A 22,770-nucleotide genomic window follows, 5' to 3' on the forward strand; every position below is an offset into this window, starting at 1 on the left:
GAGCGCCGCGCCGCTCGGCCCCGCCCCTCTTTGGCCCCGCCTCCTTCACTTCCCCGCAGCTCCTCCCCTCTCCCATTGGCCGAGGTGGAGACCCTCCTCTCTGCCCAATGGCCGCCGCCGCGGCTCGGCCACCTGCGTCTTGACTGGCCAGCGACCCGCAGAGTGGCGGGGTGCGGACCAATGGGAAGAGGCGACTCGATGAATGGCTGGCCCGGGTGGGGAAGGCAGGAGGCGGCGATCCCGGCGGAGGGGGCCGTTCGCCAGCTCCGAGGCAGAAAGTGCCACGACTCCACACGCGCGCACGCAGCCAGCGAGCGGCCGGAGCGGACGGCGGACGGGGCGGGCGGCGTCGGGGTCGCGGCGCCTGCAGCTGCTCGGGGGCGGTTTCTCGGCGGAGGCGCGGCCGGCTCCTCTCTCCCGGCTCCGCGGCGGCGGTGAAGGCAGCGGCTTCTGCCCTCTCGCGTCTCCGGCTGCAGGTAAGAAACTTGGCCGGGCCCTGCAGCGGCGGCGCGCGGGCCGGGCCGTCGGGGAGCCGGGGTCGACCGCGCTGCGCCGCGAGTGACACGTCTCCTGGGCGGCCCCTCCCCCGGCCCGCCCGCCGCCCGCCGCCCGCCGCCCCCCGCCACGGCTGTGCACCCTCGGGGTCGGGGTCAGACTCGGGGCGGGGGTGCCGGGCGAGCGCCGTGCAGGGGCGTAGGCAGGACGCGCCCCGCCGTGTGGACCCCGCGGCCCTCGTCGTCGGGGTACCTGCGGCGACCGGCGAGCGCGACGTGGCGACCCCTCCCTGCCTCCCTCCCTCCCTCCCGGCTGGGCCGTCGGGCCGGCCCGCGCGCTCCGAAGTTGGGCGAAGAAAGTTGGCGGCGGGGCGGGGCGGCGCACAGCTGGCGGAGGAAGGGGTTAAGTTTCGGGAAGCCGCCGGATGACGTTGCCCGGCTGGAGTCCGGGCCGGAGGGGTGGGGGTGCGGGCGGAAGGCGGCGGAGGCCGGCTGAAGGGAGGAGGGCGGTATTGAATGGGGGCCCGCGGGCCCAGCGCGCCGATCCCAGGACACGGCCCGCTGGCGCTTCGCGGGGCTGGGACGGCCCCCGACGGGGCGGGCCGGGGCCGCGGGGCTCGCAGCGCCGGGAGCCGGGGTCTGTCCAGGGCATGGACGCCGGCGGCTGTGGTGGCAACTTCCCGGAGTGCGGGAGGCGGCTCCCTGCTCCCCCTGGCGGCGGGGCTGGGGCCACCGTTTACCCGGCGGGGCTGCGTGGAGCCTGGCTCGAGGGCGCCCGGCGGGGGGACGAGGGCTCCCGGGGCCCGGCCCGGCTCGGCCAGCCCCGCCCGAGGCCACGATGAATGGGCCGGCGGTGCCAGCCCCGGGCGGAAGTGGACACCTCCGGGCTGGCCAAGCGCGTTGGCACCCGGCCTGGCGCCCGCCCCAGCCTGCCCGTCTCCCCCTCTGCGCCCTGGGCGGGGGAGGGAAGCCGGGGTCTGCGCTTCCACTGGGGCGCCCGCGATGCTTCAGGGACCCCTACCCGGATGATAAGTCTCGAGTTTTAACTCTAGAGTGCCCCGGCAACAGCGAGGGTGATCCCGGCTAAATTGTTTCGCTCGGGGTCTCCATTTCGCCGTCTGCAAACCTGGCTCCTCTTAGCTTCGATTTGCGAGAAAAGCTGTAGAGACCCGGCACTTGCAGTTAGGAGCCACAAGTGTTGGCTGTTCCAGTTGGGATGCGTTTGTAGGGGCGTGCGGGACGCAGGAGGAAGGTGGAGTCTGTCTCCGTCCGGGCCACGTACTGGCCGCCTCCTCGCAGGTTCCTTAGCCCCTCTGAACCCGAGTTTCCTTGTTTGTGGCCTGGAGACAGCGCCACCCACTTACAGCGTCGGGAACCACGCCGGGAAGTGCTGGGACCTTGTACAAACAGAAGGCAATTTGGCAATTACTCTGGGAGGTCAGAGGTTAGGAGAGACTGGGAAGCACCAAGGAAATGAAACTCGGAGGTCCCTGAGGAGCCTCCCACGTCACTGCCCAGCTATTCACTGTGTGTGCTGGAACCTTCGGGGTAGGGGCCATCTGGATGGCATTTTAAGGAATTTGGAGAAATGAGTCTGGTAGGGCCTCACATCTTACATTAGACACCTCTTCAGAACTGGGTGTCCCCAGAGAGCCAGGACATCTGTCCAGCACTCCCAGGAAGAACAACTGCGAATATTACCCCCCCACACTCCCCCCACTCCCGGTGCAGCTGGGGGCATTCTCCCACTGCCCCTGCCTCTCTCCTCACTCTCCTTATTTAACTTCCTGTTAATCCGGCACCTAGAGAAATCTGTGACCCTGCAACATGCCGCTTACTATGTGGTGTCTTGACTCGTTTATGGACTTACCGAAGGTCACTCCCACTATGATCTGCCAACCTGTTTTCCTTCCAGAAAGAAGCTTCCGGCTCTGAGGTCCGGGAGGTGCCACTTCCCTCTCGGTTGAAGCAAAGGCGGGGGCAGACCTCCTAGTAGGTGAAGTTTTCCTTTTGCACGGAGCACCACCGCAAAGCCGGTTTGCAGGGTTCATAGGCCAGTGGAGGCCTGGAGGAGACTAAGGTTGGGGGAGGGGGCACCAGAAAGGGATCTTGGGGTTTAGAAGCAGAGGGTTTAGAGCTCTAGGTACTGTAACAACTCTTACCTTTCATAGTTAGGAATCTGTCTCTGAACTTTTAAAGGGAGATTAAGAAGTTACAGTGGTATCATGGTGTATGAATATTTTTTGGTGATAGGAGAGTTTTAAATAAATCTTAAATCAAGTCATATTTGAGCAATTACGCTCTTTGCTGAAATGAGCCTTAACTCAACAGGCTGCAATAAAATAGCACCAAAGTCAGTTTAAATGGTTGAATGCCAGTAATTGAATTGGAGTATTGGTTTATTACGTAGCAGGGACACCTTTTAAAAGTGTCAGGACCCCAGACTCTTCTTGCCCTTTTAGCCCTGGGAATTTTAACTAATAGACAAATGACACTTAGAGGATCAACAGATCTGTTGAGACAGCAGTTTTTCTTTGCTAAAACCTTGTTTCAGGGGAAACAAAAATAATGGTCAAGTCAGAATGATGAAGGCAGGGACTGTGCTGTCTGTCTGTGCATGCTGGGCCTGCAGTAGTTAAGGCCAGGTTTATAACATCAACAATACTGATTACACCAGGTGGATAACCATACCTGTTAAGCTCTTCCCAGCTGTCTCATTGGATAAACGAAGCTGAGCCTAACTTGGTTTTTAAGGTTCACTTTTTAGAATCAGATTCCACAACTTTGGTTTACGTTTAGGCCTTACAGTAACTCTGGTCTAGTGGGTGGGAATGGTTGTCACCATTCAGTGGATGAGAACGTGGAGGCCCAGCTGGTCAGGAGGTTGTCTGCCAGTTCCTGTTGTCCAGTTCCTAGGCAGTGTGGCCCGGCCTTCCAAATCTTCCCTCCTGGCCATATATCTTCACCTTCCTGGGACAGTAATTACCTAAGGGAGGATACAGAACTTGAAGATCAAAATTCAGAGCTTCAGTGGCAGGAAGGTGGGGAGGCATTTGAAAATCTGGCAGTGTAGAAGGTGTTTTTCATTTCATTTTTTTTTTTTTTCCACCAAGTGTCTCCTGTGTAGTGGGCCTTCAAACACTGCAAGTAAGACCTAGTTTTCGCCTGAAAAAGCCACTGTCTAGAACCGTGTTCAATACAGTGGCCACAAGTAGCAATTTAAGTTTAAACAATTCAAATTAAGTAAAATTTAAAATTCAATTTCTTAGTCAAATTAGCCACATTTCAGGTGCTCGGTAGTCACAAGTCGGTCTGTGTGGGTGTAGATGGCTTCCATCATCACCGAAAGTTCTGGACAGTCTCTGTCCCTCTTGATCATGTGGAAATATGTTGAACCACACGAAATTGCCCATTCTGTAGATCAAAACCAGTTGACTGGGGGCAGTTGATACACTTCAACCTGATAAGATCTCATCCTGAGAAAGCATGAGTCCCGCCTCTTCCTCTTCCTATGCATTGTAAACTGCATTCCTAGAAAAGGGAGTTGGGGGGGCGGGGGGTGGGGGGCTACACAGATAGTGGCCTTGTCCTGGAAAGATTTTTACCCAATGCCCTCAGCATTGAAATGGAGACTTGTAACAAAGACAGAAAATAGATAGATGTTAGGTAGAAAGCGATGGCTTAGAAGGGAAGGTAAATATTTAATTCTACGTGAGAATGCCTAGGCAGGGAGACTTCCCCCAAAACCAGATGTATCTGTGTGTCCTTTATGTGCATTCAGTAACATATGTCTTCTGCCTGTCACCAATGGGCAGCAACTTTAACTTAGCAAGAACATTCTGTCATTTCTAACATAGATTTTTTGGCAAGACTAGAATACCTGCCCAGTCCCGAAACCTTTTGAGTTCCAAAGTACAAAAGTCCCAGTGTTCTTGGGGGGCAGAAATTGTTTCCTACATTGGCGACTATTTCCAAGGCTCTGTTATTCTCCATATAACTTACTTATTTTTTTAGATGGAGTTTTGCTCTTGTTGCCCAGGCTGGAATGCAATAGCATAATCTCGGCTCACTGCAACTTCCACCTCCCGGGTTCAAGTGATTCTCCTGCCACAGCCTCCTGAGTAGCTGGGATTATACGAATGCATCACCACGCCCAGCTACTTTTGTATTTTTAGTAGACACGGGGTTTCATCATGTTGGTCAGGCTGATCTCGAACTCCAATTTCAGGTGATCTGCCCGCCCCGGCTTCCCAAGTGCTGGGATTACAGGTGTGAGCCACCACGCCTGGCTTCCATATAACTTTGAAAGGATCATTGCGCAGTATTGGGGAAGATTTTTCAAATTCTGGGTTGTACTTACGGTCTCATCTTAGTATTAGTACTCTGTAAAGAATAACATAAAACCAAAGTTTAACTTTAAAGGAAGAAGCTGAATGATGGACAGCTGCTTAATCTCTTTCTGGTCAAAAAAGAGGCCCACTGAGACTGCTGGAAGTTACCGACTATTTATAGTGATAGTGAATATCATCTGCTGACTCAAAAGTTGGAATAAAAGACCATTTTGAATTCAAATCTTAATTCTGTACCCTAACCTTGGGCAAACTATAAGCAAACAAAGTCTGTGAGGCTGTCTTGAGAGAAATTCCAAACTGGTGCCCTGTGTGAAGTGAACTCGGTCTGCACATGCGATGTTTCACTGACCTCATGTTATTAAGCAATTGAGTCACTTTTTAAAAACGGAATTTTTTTTTTCATTAAAATCTAGATTTTTGGGCTAGGTACGGTGGCTCATCCCTATAATCCCAGCACTTTGGGAGATCGGGGCGGGTAGATTGCTTGAGCCCAGGAATTTGAGACCAGCCTGGGCAACATGGCAAAACTCCATCTCTACAAAAAATTTAAAAATTAGGTAGGCATTGGTGGCATGTGCCTGTATTCCCAGCTACTCGGGAGGCTGAGGTGGGAGGATTGTTTGAACCTGGAATGTGGAGGCTGCAGTGAGCCAGGATCACACTACTGCACTCTAGCCTTGGCAACAGAGTGAGACTCTCTCAAAACAAAAAGCAAAAACAAAATCTAGATGTTTGGGTTCTCTAGGGGAAAATGGGAATTTCTGCCACACCAGGTTCTTTCTTGTGTGGCAGCTGTGGACTGTGGTTGTCCTCTCTGGGCGAGGCCTATGTGCTCAGTGCCCAGCATCCTACCCTAATTTACATGACACGCTTGAGTATTGGCAGTCCCTTGGGGCTGGGGGCTGCCTGGTGTGACTGGGCTAGTCACTACCACGTCCCGTGGAGCTGCTGCGCAGAGCAGTAGGAGAAGTTCTGGTTGGGTGTTCCAATCCCTGGAATAAGTGTGTGACTTTGGACACGACCTCTCCTCCCTGAGCTTCAGTTTCCTCCTCCTGTAAAATGAAACTAGGCCAGCTAGCTCCCCCTTTCAGGCCACAAACCTCGGTTTCTCCTTAACTCCTCGCTATCTCATACCTGTACCCTACACGCAGCAGGTCCCATCAGCTCTGCCCTCCAGATAGCTAGAGTGACTCTCACCACTTCTGTCTTCTCCCTGGACCAAACAGCTCTTACCGTTTTATTTTTATTTCTTACTTCTGAGAGGGTCTTGTTCTGTCACCCAGGCTGGAGTACAGTGGCGCAGTCACGGCTCGCTACAGTTTCAACTTTGTGGGCTTAGTTAATCCTCCTGCCTCAGCCCCTGGATAGCTGGTACCACAAGTGCACGCTACCATACCCAGTGAATTTTTAAGTTTTTTGTAGAGATGGTGTCTTGCCACGTTGCCTGGGCTAGTCCTGAACTCCTGGGCGAAAGCAGTTCTCCTGTCTTGGCCTCCCAAAGTGCTGGGATCCTAGGCGTGAGCCGGGGCACGTGGCCTGCTCTCACCTCTGCCCTGTGTTGTTTCACAAGCCTCCAGGGGCTCCCCGCCTTCTAGTCATGCCAGAGCAGACCATGTCACTCCTCTGTTCAGGGCCCTCCTTAGTCAACATCTCTAGTGGCCTCTGAGGGCCCCCTTTTGCTCTGGCTTTACTCCTGCCATCTCCCTGTCCTCTGCTCCAGCCACGGTGGTCGCTGCATTCCTCAGGCATGCTCCTGCCTCAAGGCCTTTGCTCCTGCCTCAAAGCCTTTGCGCCTGCTTTGGCCTCTCCCTGCAGAGCCTTCCCTTAGATGGCACAGGGCTGGCTCCCTCGCCTCCTCCAGGCCTGTTGGCCAGCCCGTGTGGAGTGGCAGCCTCTGCTGCTTCCCCCACCCCCACTCCCAGTCCCCTTTCCCTGCATGGCTCTCTCTTCACCTGACATTTCCCGTATTTGACTGACTTTGTCATCTCCCCCTCTGGAGCGTAAGGTCTCCCAGTGCAGAGATGTAGCTTTTGTTTCCTGAGGTACACCCAGTGTCAAGGGCAGTGACTGGCACGCAGTAGGGCCCATTCTTGCTAAGCTAATGGAGATGATTCTCTAGTGCTGGTGTTCTGTGAATATATCATGTAGCCCGAAGTAGTCCAGATTCCTAGAGCATCAACTGTAAACACAAAAACATACTCCAGAGCCAAATGCAAGTCAAGTTTGGATTACTTCCAGCCTGGCTCCAGTGGAGAAATTGACAGTCGCATGCAGAGGGCACTGTTAAATGTGGACATCCTGCTCTGCCAGCGGAGGCGGGGATTTGAAGCGAGCCTTAGGAGAAGATGTGGATGTTGGCTCTCTCTTGAGAGCCCTCAGTCTCCAGCCTTGTTAGATTGAGCTCAGTGCTACCTGTCTCTGGGAGTCCATCATGAATGGCACCGCGGCAGGACTGGGCCCTTCCCAGGTGCATGCACCAGTTCTGGGGAGGAGACTTGGCTGTCAGCGTCGTTTAACCCCTTGTATAACCAACGAGTGTGAGGTGGGCCTTGCAGAGTAACTGAGCATCTCAGTGACGACACACTCACCAGGAAACAAAACGTTTGTTTTGGGTGTGAACAGTGTGCCAGCTTGCTCTGAAAAGAGGCAAACTTTGTGTTCAGTGGGCAAAAGTGTTCTTTGGGGGGAGAAGGGAGAATTCTCATAGTTTGCATGACATATTTTTTTTCTCTTGGTCAGTCCTCATCATGCTAAGAAGTGAAGGAGGGGACAGGGTTCTCCTGCCTCACCTAATGGTGTTTTTCTTTTCTCAGAGGAATACGGCGTGGCAGCCCGCTGAGTGGGAGGAGCGATGGTTGAGGCAGGGTGGTCTGATTGGGAGGAGGTGATGCCAGGTCCAGCCCTGTCCTTTGTTTCTCCCCTTCTCTCCACTGTTGATTTTAGGTGAAGAAGAGTAGATCCTCGATTCCTAGCCCTTCCTCACGGGAACATCTGACCTACTCATTTTACTTGGAAAGGTGAAAGACCCTTGTTCAAATCCAGGTGGTGTATTTTTTTGAAGTTCTCACTCAGTGATTAAAGTGTACAACTCAACTGCATCAAATTGGTTTTTAATTAAGACTGATCCTGAATAGGAATTAGATGTATCTTTACTTTTATGAATACATTTTTATTTCCTTGGTAGTTCTAGGTATTTGTAGTAATTAAAAAGGAAAGTCTTAATTTTCAGACTAGTAATCACAGTGATTGAAGGCGGGAAGGAGTCATTGCTGGAGAATAAATGAATTATTGAAACCCTTAATGAAGAGTCTTATTGGTGATGTGTCAAAGGACTCTTAAAAGGTCAACTTTAGCCACTACTCTGAAGCTCAGCTAGTCTTTCTATCTTAAGTCACATCCCTCTTAAGTTGGAAGATCTGGAGACTTATTCTGTACAGTTTGATTTTAAAAAGACTGCAGGTAGGCTGGGTGTGATGGCTCACGCCTGTAATCCCAGCCCTTTGGGAGGCCGAAGCAGGCGAATCACCTGAGGTAAGGAGTTCGAGACCAGCCTGACCAACATGGTGAAACCCCATCTCTAAAAATACAAAAACTAACTGGGCATGGTGGCGCATGCCTGTTATCCCAGCTACTCGGGAGGCTGAGGCAGGAGAATTGGGAGCTAGAGGTTGCAGTGAGTCGAGATCATGCCACTGCATCTCAAAAAAAAAAAAAAAAAGACTTCGGCATGGTGGCATGGCAACAGGACCATAACGGGCTGTGGGTCCCGCTGAGTCACTGCCTTGTCAGGTCAGGAGGTGACTGCCTGCCTTGGCCCCAGTTACTTCCTGTCTGGGGAAGGAGCGATCTCGTGTGCGGGTGAGCGCTGGGAAGTGGCAGTAGTAAGAGGGCTCCGTAACAGATTCTTCAGGCCTTGAAGATGCTCCTTCTCTAGGATCTGTGGGGGCACATTTTCCAAGGAATTACGACACACGTTTTAAATTCTTTACTAAAGTAAAATATACACAGAATAATGCACTGTCATGAGTCTACACAATAAGTATCCACAAACTAAACATGCTTGTTTAACCAGCAGATCAAGAAATAGATGATTCCCGACCTCCCCAAAGTCTTTTTGTGCCCCCCTTCCAGCTGCTCCCTGTCCCTGGGCAGGGAATCCCTGCTGTCTTCTTAGTAATACCAGTGATTGATTTCACTTGTGTTTGAACTTGATGTAAATGGACTCACGCGGCATATGCTCTTTTGTGTCTTTCACTCAGTGTTATGTGTAAGATCGTCAGGTTGTTGGGGTAATTGTAGTTTGTTCATTCATTCTCATCGTTCACTATTCCAGCATGTGAATATATGAGTTCATTCATGTTACTGTAGGTGGGTACTTGGAGAGTTTCCAGTCTGGGACTATTATAAATAATACTTACGTGAACAGTCATGCCGCAGACTTTTGGTGAATGTCTGTACACATTTCCATTGGGTCTATCTACCTAGGAGTGGAATTGCAGGACCAGAAGGAGGTGTGTGCTCAGCTTTAAAAGAAAGTGCCAGACTTTTTATCTGAAGCGGTTGTACTTATTTATATTCCCACCAACAGTATATGAATGAGACCTTGGAATGTAATAAAGTGGCTGATTTTAAAGAGGAACCAAAATGAATTTTGAGTTACCACTGATAATGAATAAGAAATGACTCACTGATGCTGAAGTTCTCTGCTGTCAGAGAGATGGGCTGTTTGGCCAGCAGAATTCGTTAATCAAGGGTGGGCCTTTGCAAAGGGCTTGTTAGAGGGTCAGCTTTTATTGCCTGTGAGCAGGTGATATTTCCTGATATAAATCTGAGTGGAAATGCATCTCTTCTCCAAGGAGTTAATGGAAGCAAGTTCAGCAAAGCTTGTATCTTGAGATTGAATTCTTCATCAGAACTCTGCCCCCACAAAGTGAATTTCTTAAAAACAAAGGAACCAACAGTTGGGTGCCAGACCTCACTTAGCTCCAGCCCAGATGTTTCTAATTAGAAGCTCCGCCCACCTCCAGGGGTTGGCTGTCAGGATCTTCCTGCAGGAACCCTTCCTCCCTGGCCCACCTGGTATTGAAGGATGGTATATCCTGTTCCAGAGTTGGAAGTAGTCTCCCTGGCACAGCCAGCCTCCTGGCCATAGCAGCCACATGCTCTTTTATTTGAAGAGCATGGTTGGCTGGGATTTTGGCTGTTGGGGGCGAGAGCACTGGGTTTCTGGTGATCGGTTAGGCTGGGTGGCCTGAACGAGTCTTCTAACATGCTGAACAGCCTGGGCAAGAGGTAAATGATATTAAAATAGCTTTAGACAATCCTAGAATGGAAGATACTGAGGCAGGTGGTGAAAGGAGTAACCCAAGAGGATAAGGACAACCCTGAGGGCCTTCAGTGAAATGGACAAACTCTTAAGTTCTGAGAGCATCTCCAGGCACCGGGGGCAGAGATTAATGCTGGCTCCCTGAGTTGGAACCACAAGGGGCCATGATACTTTCAGGAAGAAGGGGAGTCAGAAGGAAGTTCATTCTCACCCCACAGGCAGGGTAGGAAGGGGCACATTCTGAGAAGTGGGTATCACAAGTTAATCCCTCATGCAGATTCCATGAGCTGAGTAGTGGGAAACTGATTTTAAGATTCTTTATTTGAGAGTGGACCTGCACAGCTAGTGCTCATGGGCCAGTCCAGGGGCAAGCAGATCTTTGAAGGACTGCGCCTTTATCCTTGGCTCACCGAATCCCCAGGTGTAATTATCAACCGAAAGAGAACAGTCTGTAGTTAGGAACAACTCAATGCAAAGGATGGAAGCACTGAATGAGGACCAGCAGGAGCAGATCTCAGAAAACATAAGATAATAGACTTGTCAACACAGATTTTAAAGGCCTTGCTCAAAATAATAGGCAAGATCAAAAATACCTACGAGGAAGAGGAAACTATACAATGACTAGCAAATTTGAAAAAGGAACCAGGAACAACTTGTAGACATGAAAAGTTCACGTCTTTCTAATTGTAATAAAAATCCAACAGATAGGTTTACCAGCAGATTAAATACAGCTGAAGAGAGTGAGTGAACTGGAAAGTAGAGAAGAAGAAAATACGCAGACTTTATCTTAGAGAACCACATAGATGAATAATTTGTAAGGTCAATTAAGATTCAGGAAGAGTAGGTTCAGAAGTATGTCTAATTGGGGTTCCAGGAGAGGAGCAAGGACAGAGCCAACACTTGAAGAACTAATGACTGAGAATTTTACGGAATGCATAAGACACCCATTCAAAACTAAAACACAAGCAGGGTAAATAAAAAACAAATCCACATGTAGACAGTTCAGTGATACAGCAACTCGAGGGAAAAATTCAACAGTGAGAGTGAAAAGATCGTTTTAAGACAGAAACCCAAGATAGCTGCTGACAGATCTTTGCTGAAGGAACTTCTCGAGGATATTCTTGGAAGGAAGGTGATGGCAAGTGGGAAAAGTGGGATATGACAGGCAGCGGCGAGTAAAGTGGTAAATATTTGGACAATTCTAAATACATATAAAGGAGCAATGTTGGAGAGGCTGGAAGAAGGATAAGATTAAATACGTGGAAACAGTAACATCTAAGTTGGAAGGGGTAATAGAATTAATGGGGCGGGTAAAGATTTCTTTAACTTTGAATTTTGTGAATGCTGTGTGTTACTGCTTTCTTAAAGTTTATTGCTGAATAGTAGAAACAATGAAAAAAGAAAAAGGAATCCTACACTTCTCATTTCGATGCCAGCCAACCTTGTTGCAAAACTTGACAAGAACAGTAGGAGGAAAGAAAACCATCAGTCAGATCTCATTCCTGAAAAGACAAACCAAATCCAGCAGTATGCATGACTAAATCGTATTTATCCTAGGAATTCAGACTTGGTTTAATGTTTAAAAATAAGTTTATATTCACCCTCCACACCTATGGATTATAGGAGTAGAATAGTATGATTATCTTAATAGATACAGATAAAGTATTTGATAAAATTCAGCATCCATTTATGTAAACTAGGAATAAGAAAGCAACCTCTTCAACCTGATAAAGGTATCCACAAAAAGGCTTTAGCAAACATCACACTGAAGAGAGACACCTAAATCTTCCCCTTTGATGTGAGAGAAAACAGAATACTTGCTGTCATTCCTTCTCTTGAGCACTGTGTTGAAGGTCCTACCCTGTGTAAAAATTCAAGAAAAATTAAGCAAAGGATAGGAAACTGGGAAGAAAGGAACAAAACTGTGATTCATATGCTTATATATGTAGAATTTTTTTTTTAATGGACAGATGTGTTACTAGAATTAAGCAAGTTGCTGGGGGATAAAAAGCACCCTACTGGAATCGGTTAACGTTTCCATATACCAACAACAAGCAGAAAATGAAACTTGAGAGCGACCATTCGTAAGTGTGAAAACTGAAGAACTAAGAAGTAATTCTGAAAATGTGTGAGACTCTGTGGTGTGTATTATTTTCCATCTGGATACTTGGGTTATTCTGTTTAGATCTGAGCCTTATAACCATATACATTAGCACATGTGATCCTGATGTGATATTGAGCAGACGATTGATTCATCACTTACCGTGTTTGATGTGGTGAGGTTTGACTGGATGCAGTACAGGTGAGACTGACCCCGGCTTTGGGGAGACGAATGTCTACCGCAGTAAGAACTCCATTGTGGGACAGTTTGTGTCCATTTTTTGAGACATCAGTTCTTGATTCCCACCTCATAGGCATGTTTTCTTCCTTAATAAGGTGAAGTCTGTAGGCTTCTTGGAAGTTTGCAGAAGAGTTAGGTCTATTTAAGTACCTGCTTTCCAAAGGCTGTTATTTGGAGAGACACCAACTTTTCAATTCTTTTTTTTTTAGACGGAGTCTCTCTGTTGCCCAGGCTGAGTGCAGTGGCGCGATCCCTGCTCACTGCAACCTCCGCCTCACGGGTTCAAGCAATTCTCAGCCTCAGCCTCCTGAGTAGCTGGGATTACAGGCGCCTGCCACCATACCCAGCTAATTTTTGTGTTTTTAGGAGAGACGGGTTTCGCCACCTTGGCCAGGCTGGTCTTGAACTCCTCGCCCTCGTGATCCGCCCACCTCGGCCTCCCAAAGTGCTGGAATTACAGGCATGAGCCACTGTGCCAGACTCAATTTGTCAATTCTTTATTTTTTTCTCCCACAGGCATAGAAATTGAATCTGAAATGGCTGATGAATAAGCAAAGGCTTATAATAGAATACATTTCTATTTTTAGTGTTTCAACTCTTCTTTGAAATGAGTAACATTGTTTCTTTAAAATAGGAAGTCCATTATATGTATCCTCCTAGAAATGAAATAAAATTTTCTAGACTCTCTTAGTTACTGCATTTTCTCTTAGTTTCTTTGGGTTAAAAAAAATCAGAGATTACACTTAAAATCTTAGATCAGCTGATCTGAAACCCACTTCTCCAAACACTTAGAAATGTTACATAGTTAGTAAGCACTCTTTAAAATGCATAGTAGTGCATTCACAGGTAGGGAAAGAGATGACCAGAGTTTATAAGCCAAGGTTGCGGGCAGTGACTGGGGCCTGCAGTGAGCTGACCGTGGGACAGGGTAAGGGTGCTGTATTATCAGTCGGAGTCATCTGAGTCTTTGGCTTTAATGTCCAGGGGGAACGGGATTTTATCTGAGATGGGGAATGGGAACAGAGCCTTCTCTTACATCTCTCCTTAAGACTTGAACCCTTGAAGGGCTGTACCCTCAATGGGAGGACAGATTAGAGAGAACATCTGCCCCGTAGTAGCAAGGGGAGATGACATGTAAGAATTTATCTGTTTTGTCACGGGAAAGGGAGGCAGAGTCTCCTGAGAATTTGTAAGGGGAAACCATGCCTCTTGTAAAAGTTAGTCCCTGGCTGCTCTTCCTTGAGGTCCTAGTTGAAGCAAAGATAAAACAGCTCATTAGAGGCAGGCCCACAACTCAGCCCATTAAGGGTTGCCAGTGATAAAGCCCCACCAAAGTTATAATACAAAGTCACTATTAAAGATAGAAAAGAAGACAATGAAAAATAAAAAACTGGTCAGACTTAAAAAAAAAAAAATCAGATAACTCAAAGGACTGATTATAAAGCTGGTTAGATTCGGCTGAAGAGTGGAGCGTAGGTCTGAGTTTTCCCAGTGGTGGCACAAAGAGATTGAAGTCTGATTAGGAGCTCAACAGGAAGGAATAGGGATAAGACCATTTCGAAGAACTGAGTGGCCAAGGATTTTCCAGAATTGATGAAAAATGTAGCTCCTCACACTCAGCACAGTGAGCCTGAATAAGTTAAATACACATTTAAAAACATTTTGCTGAATCCTTAGAACCCCAGAAATGGATCTTAAAAGTAATGAGAGATTAAAAAGAAACTATAAAGGAATGACAGGTTGACTGGCAGTGCGTTTCTTAACATCCCATCAAGAAAGGGCCAGAAGAAAAATGAAATAATATCTTCAGCATGGTAAGAGAAAACTGTCAGCATGGAATTCTATGCTCAGTTAATCCTTGAAGGTGAACTAAATTTTCTTGGGGCTTTAAGGACTGAGAAAGTTTATGAAGGAGAGGTCCTTGCTGAAAGAACTACTCAAGGATGTACTTTGGCAAGATCCTCAAAAAAGGAATGAGATTCCAGAAGCAGTGATGAGCAGATGGCCAGCATTTGGGTAATTTAAACAAGCAAGTATCAGCTGTCCAGAGCCAGACAACACTGTCTAGCCCAGATGTGTGTGTGATGGGGGCTCATGTCACGGGGAAGGGCACCAGACCTAAGACCTTTTAGGCGGTTCCACCATTGGGGAGGCAGCCGGAGGCGTTCGTGAAATTCAGTTTTGAATGGATATTAAGATGTGTTAGCATCACAGCTTGTAGGATAAAGTTATAGCAGTATTTAGGGGGAAATCTATTGCCTTAAATGTTTGCAGCAAGAAAAGAGAAAGGACTGAAAGTTAATAAATGGCCATGTCAGGAAGTTAGAAAAGACAGAATAAACCAATGGAAGATGGAGGAAGGAATAATGAATATTAATTTTACAGATTGGATCATAAATCCAGCAACTGGTCCTAGAGTCATCATTGAAATTGAATTAACAGTTAAAAATCAGCACTCGAGCTACCCTTCCCCTTTTAAGAAAAGATCTTAGAACACTAATCTTGAAGTTTTATGGGCAGGTTCTTAGAGATCTACAGGCAACAGATAACCCTAATTTTACACAAACTGTCCCAAAGAATAGGGGGAAAAGAATGATCATTAGCTCCTTCTATGAGACTCAAGTGACCCTAATACCAAGATCAGAGAGCAATCTGAGAATGACCTCTGATTTTTCTCACTTTAAAACACACATAGAAATCGCACCTAAAAATGTCAACAAGCCACACCTAGTGATGTGTTAAAAAAGAAAAGTGTCTCCATCAAGAAACGTTTAAACCGTAGAAACTTCCTGTGAACCGGCATTCGACTGTGTATTACTGTAATTCCACATACTTCAGATTAAATGAGAAAACGTCACCTGGTAAAGAAAAAGCAATTGGCAAAATCCAATACTCAATTATATTAAAAAGATAACTAGGAATATAAGATATGCTATTTAACCTGAGGAAGGATTTCAGCCGGAAACCGACAGCTGGTACGACGCTGTAGCACAACGTGAGAGGCAGTAACTTGGGAATGCCTCAGGCAGCTTCTTGCATAGACTGAGCTCAGCACTGCATCAGAGTTCTCAGCCAGCTCTGTTAAGCCAAGAAAAAGAAATGAGATCATATGGTTTGGAAAGCAAGAAACAATACTGTCTTTTTTTCCACAGCTGACTTTTAATAAAGAGAACTGAAAAGAATCTACAAACTCCTAGATTGGACGAGCATAGGTGATAGCTGGGTAAAGGATACATACGCAAAAATGAGTAGCTTTGCTGGTTGTCTGTAGCTGGAGAATAGGAATAGTAATTTACAAAAGATGTTCTAACACCATCAACAAAATGACATGTAAGACTTTGGAGAAAATCATCGAAATTTTATAGAAGTATGGAAGAAACTTTTTTTTTAAGAGGGAGGGCCTTGTTATGTTGCCCAGGCTGGTGTTCAACTCCGAGGCTCAGGTGATTCTCCTGCTTTAGCCTTCCAAGTAGCTTGGACTACAGATATGAACGCTTCAAAGAAAACGTTTAAATCAGTGTAGTGCTCTAGCATACCATATTCATTGACAGAAACCTTCTATAGTTGGAAATATCAGTCCTTCCTACGTTCATGTATAAACTCAGTGTGGTTCAAATACAAATTCCAGTAGAAATTTTGTAGGGGATGCTTAAGCTGAAAGTGGGGTATTGATGCAGGGCATACAAATAACAGTGGAACAAAGTGTAGAATCTAGAAACACATCCACTGAATGCCACATAGATAGCCATCTGAGTCTATAGGGGAAGGAAAAGACCAGTCAGGAAATAGTGCTGGGTAATTAAACTGATGGGGAAAGTTTTATCACTGTTTCCTGTCACATACCAAAGTAAATTCCTGGTGATTGAACACCTGACTTTGAAATGTATTACCAAAGTTTTTAAAAGAAAATAACTTCTAAACAATAAAATGACTTCTGTCACAATGGTTGTATCCAGGAAGGGACCCTGGGTGGCTGGCATCAGGGGTATAAAGGAGATTTTCCAATCAGCATGGTAGACATGTGACAGTACAGTTTTGTGCGACAGCATAAATTTTTAAAACCTGAAAGCATAGGCATGTGGATAATAATTTGTGGTTCAGCTATGTAATGTAGGAGTCAAATAAGCCCCATCCTGGCTAACATGGCGAAACCCTGTCTCTACTAAAAGCTACAAAAATTAGCTGGGTGTGGTGGCACACACCTGGAATCCCAGCTACTCAGGAGGCTGAGGCACAAGAAGGACTTGAACCTGGGAGGCAGAAGTTGCAGTGAGCCAAGATTGTGTCACTGCACTCCAGCCTGGGTGACAGAGAGAGACTTTGTCTCAAAAAAAACAAAAAGAATAAACCAAAGCTGTTTGTATCTATATGAATAAATTTCACAAACTTTAGTCAAAAAATGTTGCCAAATAGCACCCAGAACAATATCATTTACACAGCAATTACCAGCACAGAAAGCAACCTATATTTTGTTTGTAGAGATACATGTAATAGAAGCATAAGCACATGGAAGTGGTAAGTGATGCATTCAGGGTGTTGTCCCCTCTGGGAGGGAGATGACATATATATATACATACACGTGTGTCCACACATACATGTATATACACATGCACATATATGTATATATAAATATCCGAGGTGTGTATGACAATGTTCAGGTTTGGTAAACCTGGGTGGTAGGCTAATGGATGTTCATATTTTTCTTCTTAGCCTTTTGTATGAGTTATTTCATAATATTTTTAAAAATTAGGAGCTGTTGATTCTGATGTAGCCATGTATGCTTGAGTCTCTGTTTTATTGTCATTCTGTTGTAGTTCTGTACCTTCCTAGCAGGTCCCTTTATGCCCAGGAAATGGATATGGGGGTTTTCTTTGACCATCCCTACCCCACGGCTTCTCCCAGCATTGACACAGGGTGCCCCGTGGAGTTGCTGCTTAGCGCTGAGACAGAGCCCCGGGAGCTGTTGAGGGTCCTTTCACAAAACCCACCGAAATCCCAGCTGCCAAATTGGACCCACCTTGGCCTAGGTGGGCCGTGTGAGTTAGCAGATACCTTCCGCGTCTAAAGAGTTTGGGGCTTCCTTTTACTTTTGTTCCCCGAATCTTAAGAACAGAAGAGCCATTCTCTTGAGACCTTAGAGGCGGGCCAGTGAGTTCAGTCCGTCAAGGCTCCGGGCAGCCTCCCACATCCTTCCCTGTGGGGGCCTTCGTCTCTTTGTCTTACAGTCTGAGTATGTTGGCAATATTGTAGTCCCACCTTATCTATGGTTTCACTCTTTGTGGTTTCAGTTACCAGCAGAGAGCTGTGGTCTGAAAATATTAAATGGAAAATTTCAGAAAGTAACTCTTCCTGGGTTTTAAGTTGCATGCCATTCTGAGTAGCGCGTCGCCTGGGATGTGAACCATCTGTGTGCGGTGGATTCACACCGTCTCTGTTACCTGCCTGTGCGTCACGTGGTGGCCCTCTCTGCTTTCAGATCCACTGTCTGGTATCACAGTGCATGTGTTTGAGTTACCCTTATTTGACTTAATCATAGCCCCAGAGTGCAAGAGTGGTGATGCTAGCATATGGTTCTAATTGTCCTATTTTTTTTTTTATTGTTGTTACTCTCATATTGTGCCTGATTTCCAAATTAAATGTTATCATAGCTATGTAGGTACAGGGAAAAAACAGTGTATGTAGGGTTCAGTATTACTGCAATTTCAGACCCACTGGGGGTGTTGGGACATATTCCCAGAGGATAAGGGGGACCACTGCAGTAAGTAAAAGTACATATTTGACAGAAGTTTCTGGAATCAACAGAATATAGATTTCTTGTGGTCAGACCCTGCAGGGTGTGAGTGGGCACACATCTGCCCTAATTCTTTGGTGCAGAGGAGGAAGCACTAGAGAAGGTGTCTGCTGGGGGCCTCTTACCACAATGCAGATTTCAGGAGTGAAGCTCCCGGAATGCTGATCTTGATAACCAAGTTGGAGAGGCATCCCTGACTTCCTCATTTCTGTGACTCAAGGATCTCCCAGCATGATGTTTATGCCCCACTGAAGCTGACTCGGCAAAGCAGCAGAAAGGTTGTTTTTCATTTCGATTTCTTTGCTGTCTGTGGTGCCTTAGCCTTAAATGTTTCAGTGTATTACTACTTAAGACTAGGGCTTTTCATTTTCTTGTGAAAGATTTCTTTTTAAAAATTCTAACTTGGGAATTCGTGGTGGGGATGTAATTTCTTTTTCTGCAGAAGTTGGGAAGACACATTTGTGCTGCTATAAAACATACATTTGTGTGCGTTGCAAAGGAAAAATACTCTCCCAAGTTTGCTTTTCTCGATTCTGGATCCCAACAGAGAATATATTTTTGTATTCTGTGTTTGCCTATGTTGAGTAAGATTAAAAGCTCACTTTCCAGCCTTAGCTTTTCTGCCGGAGTTTAGAAGTTGGAAACCACAAGGCTGCACAGAGCCCCACAGTCCTCTGCTGTGAACAGGCCTTGCTTTGTGCATGGCCGTTCACGGCATCACGGTCTGCAGCCAGTGCCAACCGCGGCTCCGTGGAGACTAGCCCTCGAGCACGTGGTTGTTGGGAAACCATGCGGGGCTTATACAGAGCCTCGGCCAGGGTGACCCAGGCCCTGATGTTGGTTTCTCTAGAGAAGGGGAGTGTTTTAGAGGATTTTTTTTTTTTTTTTAAATAGAGATGAGGTCTCACTATGTTGTTCAGATTGATCTTGAACTCAAGCGATCCTCCCACCCCAGCCTCCCAAAGTGCTAAGATCACAGGCTTGTGCCACCATGCCTGGACTTAGGATTTTTGAATGTAGTGATTGTAATGTGCCTGAACGTGTCCATTTTGGCAGAGTTCTGAGAAACTCTTGGAAGCACCCAGAGGAGTTTTGGTTGGTGGATACCTGCCAAAAAGTGAGGGTTGACTGTACCGTGTTCCAAACCTTCTTGTCCCCATCTTTCCTACCCACCGAATCCATCCACGGCTGAGCAGGGTGCGATTTCCTTTTTCACACCCAGCTTTAGACTGTGTTCTTGGAAGGCCAATTCCTGGTACCCTCCCTTGATGATCAAACGTGAGAGTGCGCTGGCTGTGGGTCACACTGTCACTGCCCGTGGCCAGAGGTCAGAACTCACTTGGAAACATAAATGCTCCCTTACCCAGGATTCAGAGGCCTCCACGAGCTCCGCTTTGCTTGCAGAGGTTTAGTCAGGAATGAACAGTTGTGACTCTGTTCCCCCACAACGCAGAGTGACAGTGTGGGAGAAGTGAGTGTTGCCACAGCAGCTGATAGAGTTGTCCCCAGAGAGGGCATATGCTGGAAAGTTTTTGTCGCAGGTGTTTTAAACCCTCTTCCTGCAAAGCTCTTAGAAAGGCCAAAGTCATGTGTTCATTCTGTGATGAGAGTGATTTTTCTTAGAACACAATGCCAAGACATTGAAAACAGTCTCCCTTCTCAGCCCCTTCCTTAAAATGCCCTAATCTCAAAATTTGGATTTCGTGATTGTTGATTAGACATTCCTACTCTATTTCCCTCCCCTTATATCCACTCAAGAGGAGTGCAAATCTCAATTTCTTAGGAGAAGAATCTCAATGTCTAAGCCACTAACCAGCCTAGACCCAGCCTCCCACGTCATCTGGAGGTTTTGCAGGGCAGTGTTGGGGTAGGCCAGTCCACTTCCCGTCCTCGCCCACCTCTTTCTGCCTCCCCTTACCCACCCCTTCTTACCATTGTGTTCTCTTTGCCCATTCCTTTTATCTTCTTTAGGGGTACTCGGGATGGGTTGAATGCATCCAAATAAATGAACCTCTTAGAGTTCCTCAGTGAAGTTGAACTTAGCCTGGGCTGTGACAGGAAGGTGTGTGAACCTGGTTGCCTCTGACCCATTGGACTTTTGTCCATAGGTGGTGAGAATGGTGTTATTCATCCTCATGGTTTGGGGTGTGTTGTCTGAAAGAGCCTGGTGACACTGTCTCCTCACCCTCCGTGCAGCCTCTGGATGTGAAATTCCAAACCTGGCACCTTCTGGGCCTCCCAAGACTCATTATTCCTGTTTCCCAACATGCAAATTGCAGGTTCCGTAACTCCTCAGGAGCTATTGCTGGCAACAGGCTATTTTCCCTCGCTGAATTGTTGGTCGTGTTTTAGGATTGTAACGCAGAAGTTTTCATCTCTGACCCTGGGTAGCGGCATTTACTGGCACCGGGAAAAGGCAAGCAGCAGAGTGAAGATGGCACACTGCGGGCCTGCTGGCTCAAATGCATGTGGCTGAAGCCTGCAGATGTGTTGGTTTGGTTCACGTATTTTTTAAATCAGTCAATGTCATGTTGTGAGAAAAATTTTTTGAAAGATGTCTGGCCCAACCTGAAAAATCAAAAGATCTCTCAACTCAGCAATCACATTTCTAGGGCAGTCGGCCCTGACAGAGTGTCACTGCCTAATTTTAGGAGGCAGGTGTTTTTGCTGCAGTCTCCACCACTCCCCATGGTCTCACACCTGGCCTGCGTTTGTGCTCCTGTGCACCTTTGCCCTTGTGGTGGGGAGCATCTTGAATCAGGGTCATGGCTGCCGAGGCTCCTGGGCGTGTGTGCTCCAGAGACAGACCTGCACTCTGCTCTGACTCTGCTGTTGCTTTGTATCTCCCAGCACTAATGGGGACCGCTCATGCCTTGGGTACAAATTGCTCACTTCTAAAGAGGAGAATATATGACATCAGAGAGTGCCTGGGTTTGCTTCTTATCAGTCTGAAAAAAGAATTAGTGAAACCTGAAGTTTGGTGGTTGAGTAGGGATGGAAACTATTGAATGCCTCCATTTCTACAAATAGTAACCTCCGTGTATGTGTTTGGCAGGTGAAAGGAAAGCAAGCCAGGATGGATATTTACGACACTCAAACCTTGGGGGTTGTGGTCTTTGGCGGATTCATGGTTGTTTCTGCCATTGGCATCTTCCTGGTGTCGACCTTCTCCATGAAGGAAACGTCATATGAAGAAGCCCTAGCCAACCAGCGCAAGGAGATGGCAAAAACTAACCACCAGAAAGTAGAGAAGAAAAAGAAGGAGAAAACAGTGGAGAAGAAAGGAAAGACCAAGAAAAAGGAAGAGAAACCTAACGGGAAGATACCTGATCACGACCTGGCCCCCAACGTGACTGTGCTCCTCCGAGAACCAGTGCGGGCTCCTGCTGTGGCTGTGGCTCCAACCCCAGTCCAGCCCCCCATTATTGTTGCTCCTGTCGCCACGGTTCCAGCCATGCCCCAGGAGAAGCTGGCCTCCTCCCCCAAGGACAAAAAGAAGAAGGAGAAGAAAGTGGCAAAAGTGGAACCAGCTGTCAGTTCCGTAGTGAATTCCATCCAGGTTCTTGCTTCAAAGGCTGCCATCTTGGAAACTGCACCCAAGGAGGTGCCGATGGTGGTGGTGCCCCCAGTGGGCTCCAAGGGCAACACACCAGCCCCTGGCACTGCTCAGGGCAAAAAGGGGGAAGGGGCTCAGAACCAAAGCAAAAAGGCAGAAGGAGCCCCAAACCAGGGCAGAAAGGCAGAAGGAACCCCAAACCAAGGGAAAAAGGCAGAGGGAACCCCAAACCAAGGGAAGAAGGCAGAGGGAACCCCAAACCAGGGCAAGAAGGCAGAAGGAACCCCAAACCAAGGCAAAAAGGCAGAGGGGGCCCAGAATCAGGGTAAAAAGGTAGATATGACCCCAACCCAGGGGAAAAAGGCGGAGGGGGCCCCAACCCAGGGCAAGAAGGCCGAGGGGGCTCAGAACCAGGGCAAAAAGGCAGAGGGGTCCCAGAATCAGGGCAGGAAGGCCGAGGGGGCCCAGAACCAGGGCAAGAAGGCCGAGAGTGCCCAGAATCAGGGCAAAAAGGCAGAGGGAGCCCAGAACCAGGGCAAAAAGGCCGAGGGGGCTCAGAACCAGGGCAAGAAGGCAGAGGGGGCCCAGAACCAGGGCAAAAAAGCAGAGGGGACCCAGAATCAGGGCAAAAAGGCAGAGGGAGCCCAGAACCAGGGCAAAAAAGCAGAGGGGGCCCAGAACCAGGGCAAGAAGGCTGAGGGTGCCCAGAATCAGGGCAAAAAGGCGGAGGGGGGCCAGAACCAGGGCAAAAAGGCCGAGGGGGGCCAGAACCAGGGCAAAAAGACCGAGGAGGCCCAGAACCAGGGCAAGAAAGTAGAGGGGGCCCAGAACCAGGGCAAGAAGAACGAGGGGGCTCAGAACCAGGGCAAGAAAGCAGAGGGGGCCCAGAACCAGGGCAAGAAGAACGAGG

At 47.8% G+C, this 22,770-nt stretch overlaps 1 protein-coding gene across 10 annotated transcripts in view; it reads left to right on the forward strand.

Annotated features, from left to right (window-relative positions):
* The first annotated feature begins 226 nt into the window (after positions 1 to 226).
* Positions 227 to 22,770, forward strand: part of RRBP1 (ribosome binding protein 1) — a 69,263-nt gene continuing 46,719 nt past the window's right edge. For 5 of the 10 annotated variants that reach the window (XM_017512686.2, XM_017512689.2, XM_017512699.2 and 2 more), the window contains exons 1-2: positions 227 to 476; positions 21,360 to 22,764. In XM_017512686.2, coding sequence (XP_017368175.1) covers positions 21,381 to 22,764 — 1,384 coding nt within the window. In that variant the 5' untranslated portion in view covers positions 227 to 476; positions 21,360 to 21,380. Of the gene's footprint in view, positions 477 to 2,409; positions 2,487 to 21,359; position 22,770 lie in introns of all 10 variants that reach the window. The other 5 variants (XM_017512692.2, XM_017512687.2, XM_017512693.2 and 2 more) reach the window with 5 other exon arrangements.

This window comes from Cebus imitator, unplaced genomic scaffold, assembly GCF_001604975.1.
Source record: "Cebus imitator isolate Cc_AM_T3 unplaced genomic scaffold, Cebus_imitator-1.0 Scaffold475, whole genome shotgun sequence".
NCBI classification, from domain to species: Eukaryota; Metazoa; Chordata; class Mammalia; order Primates; family Cebidae; genus Cebus; species Cebus imitator.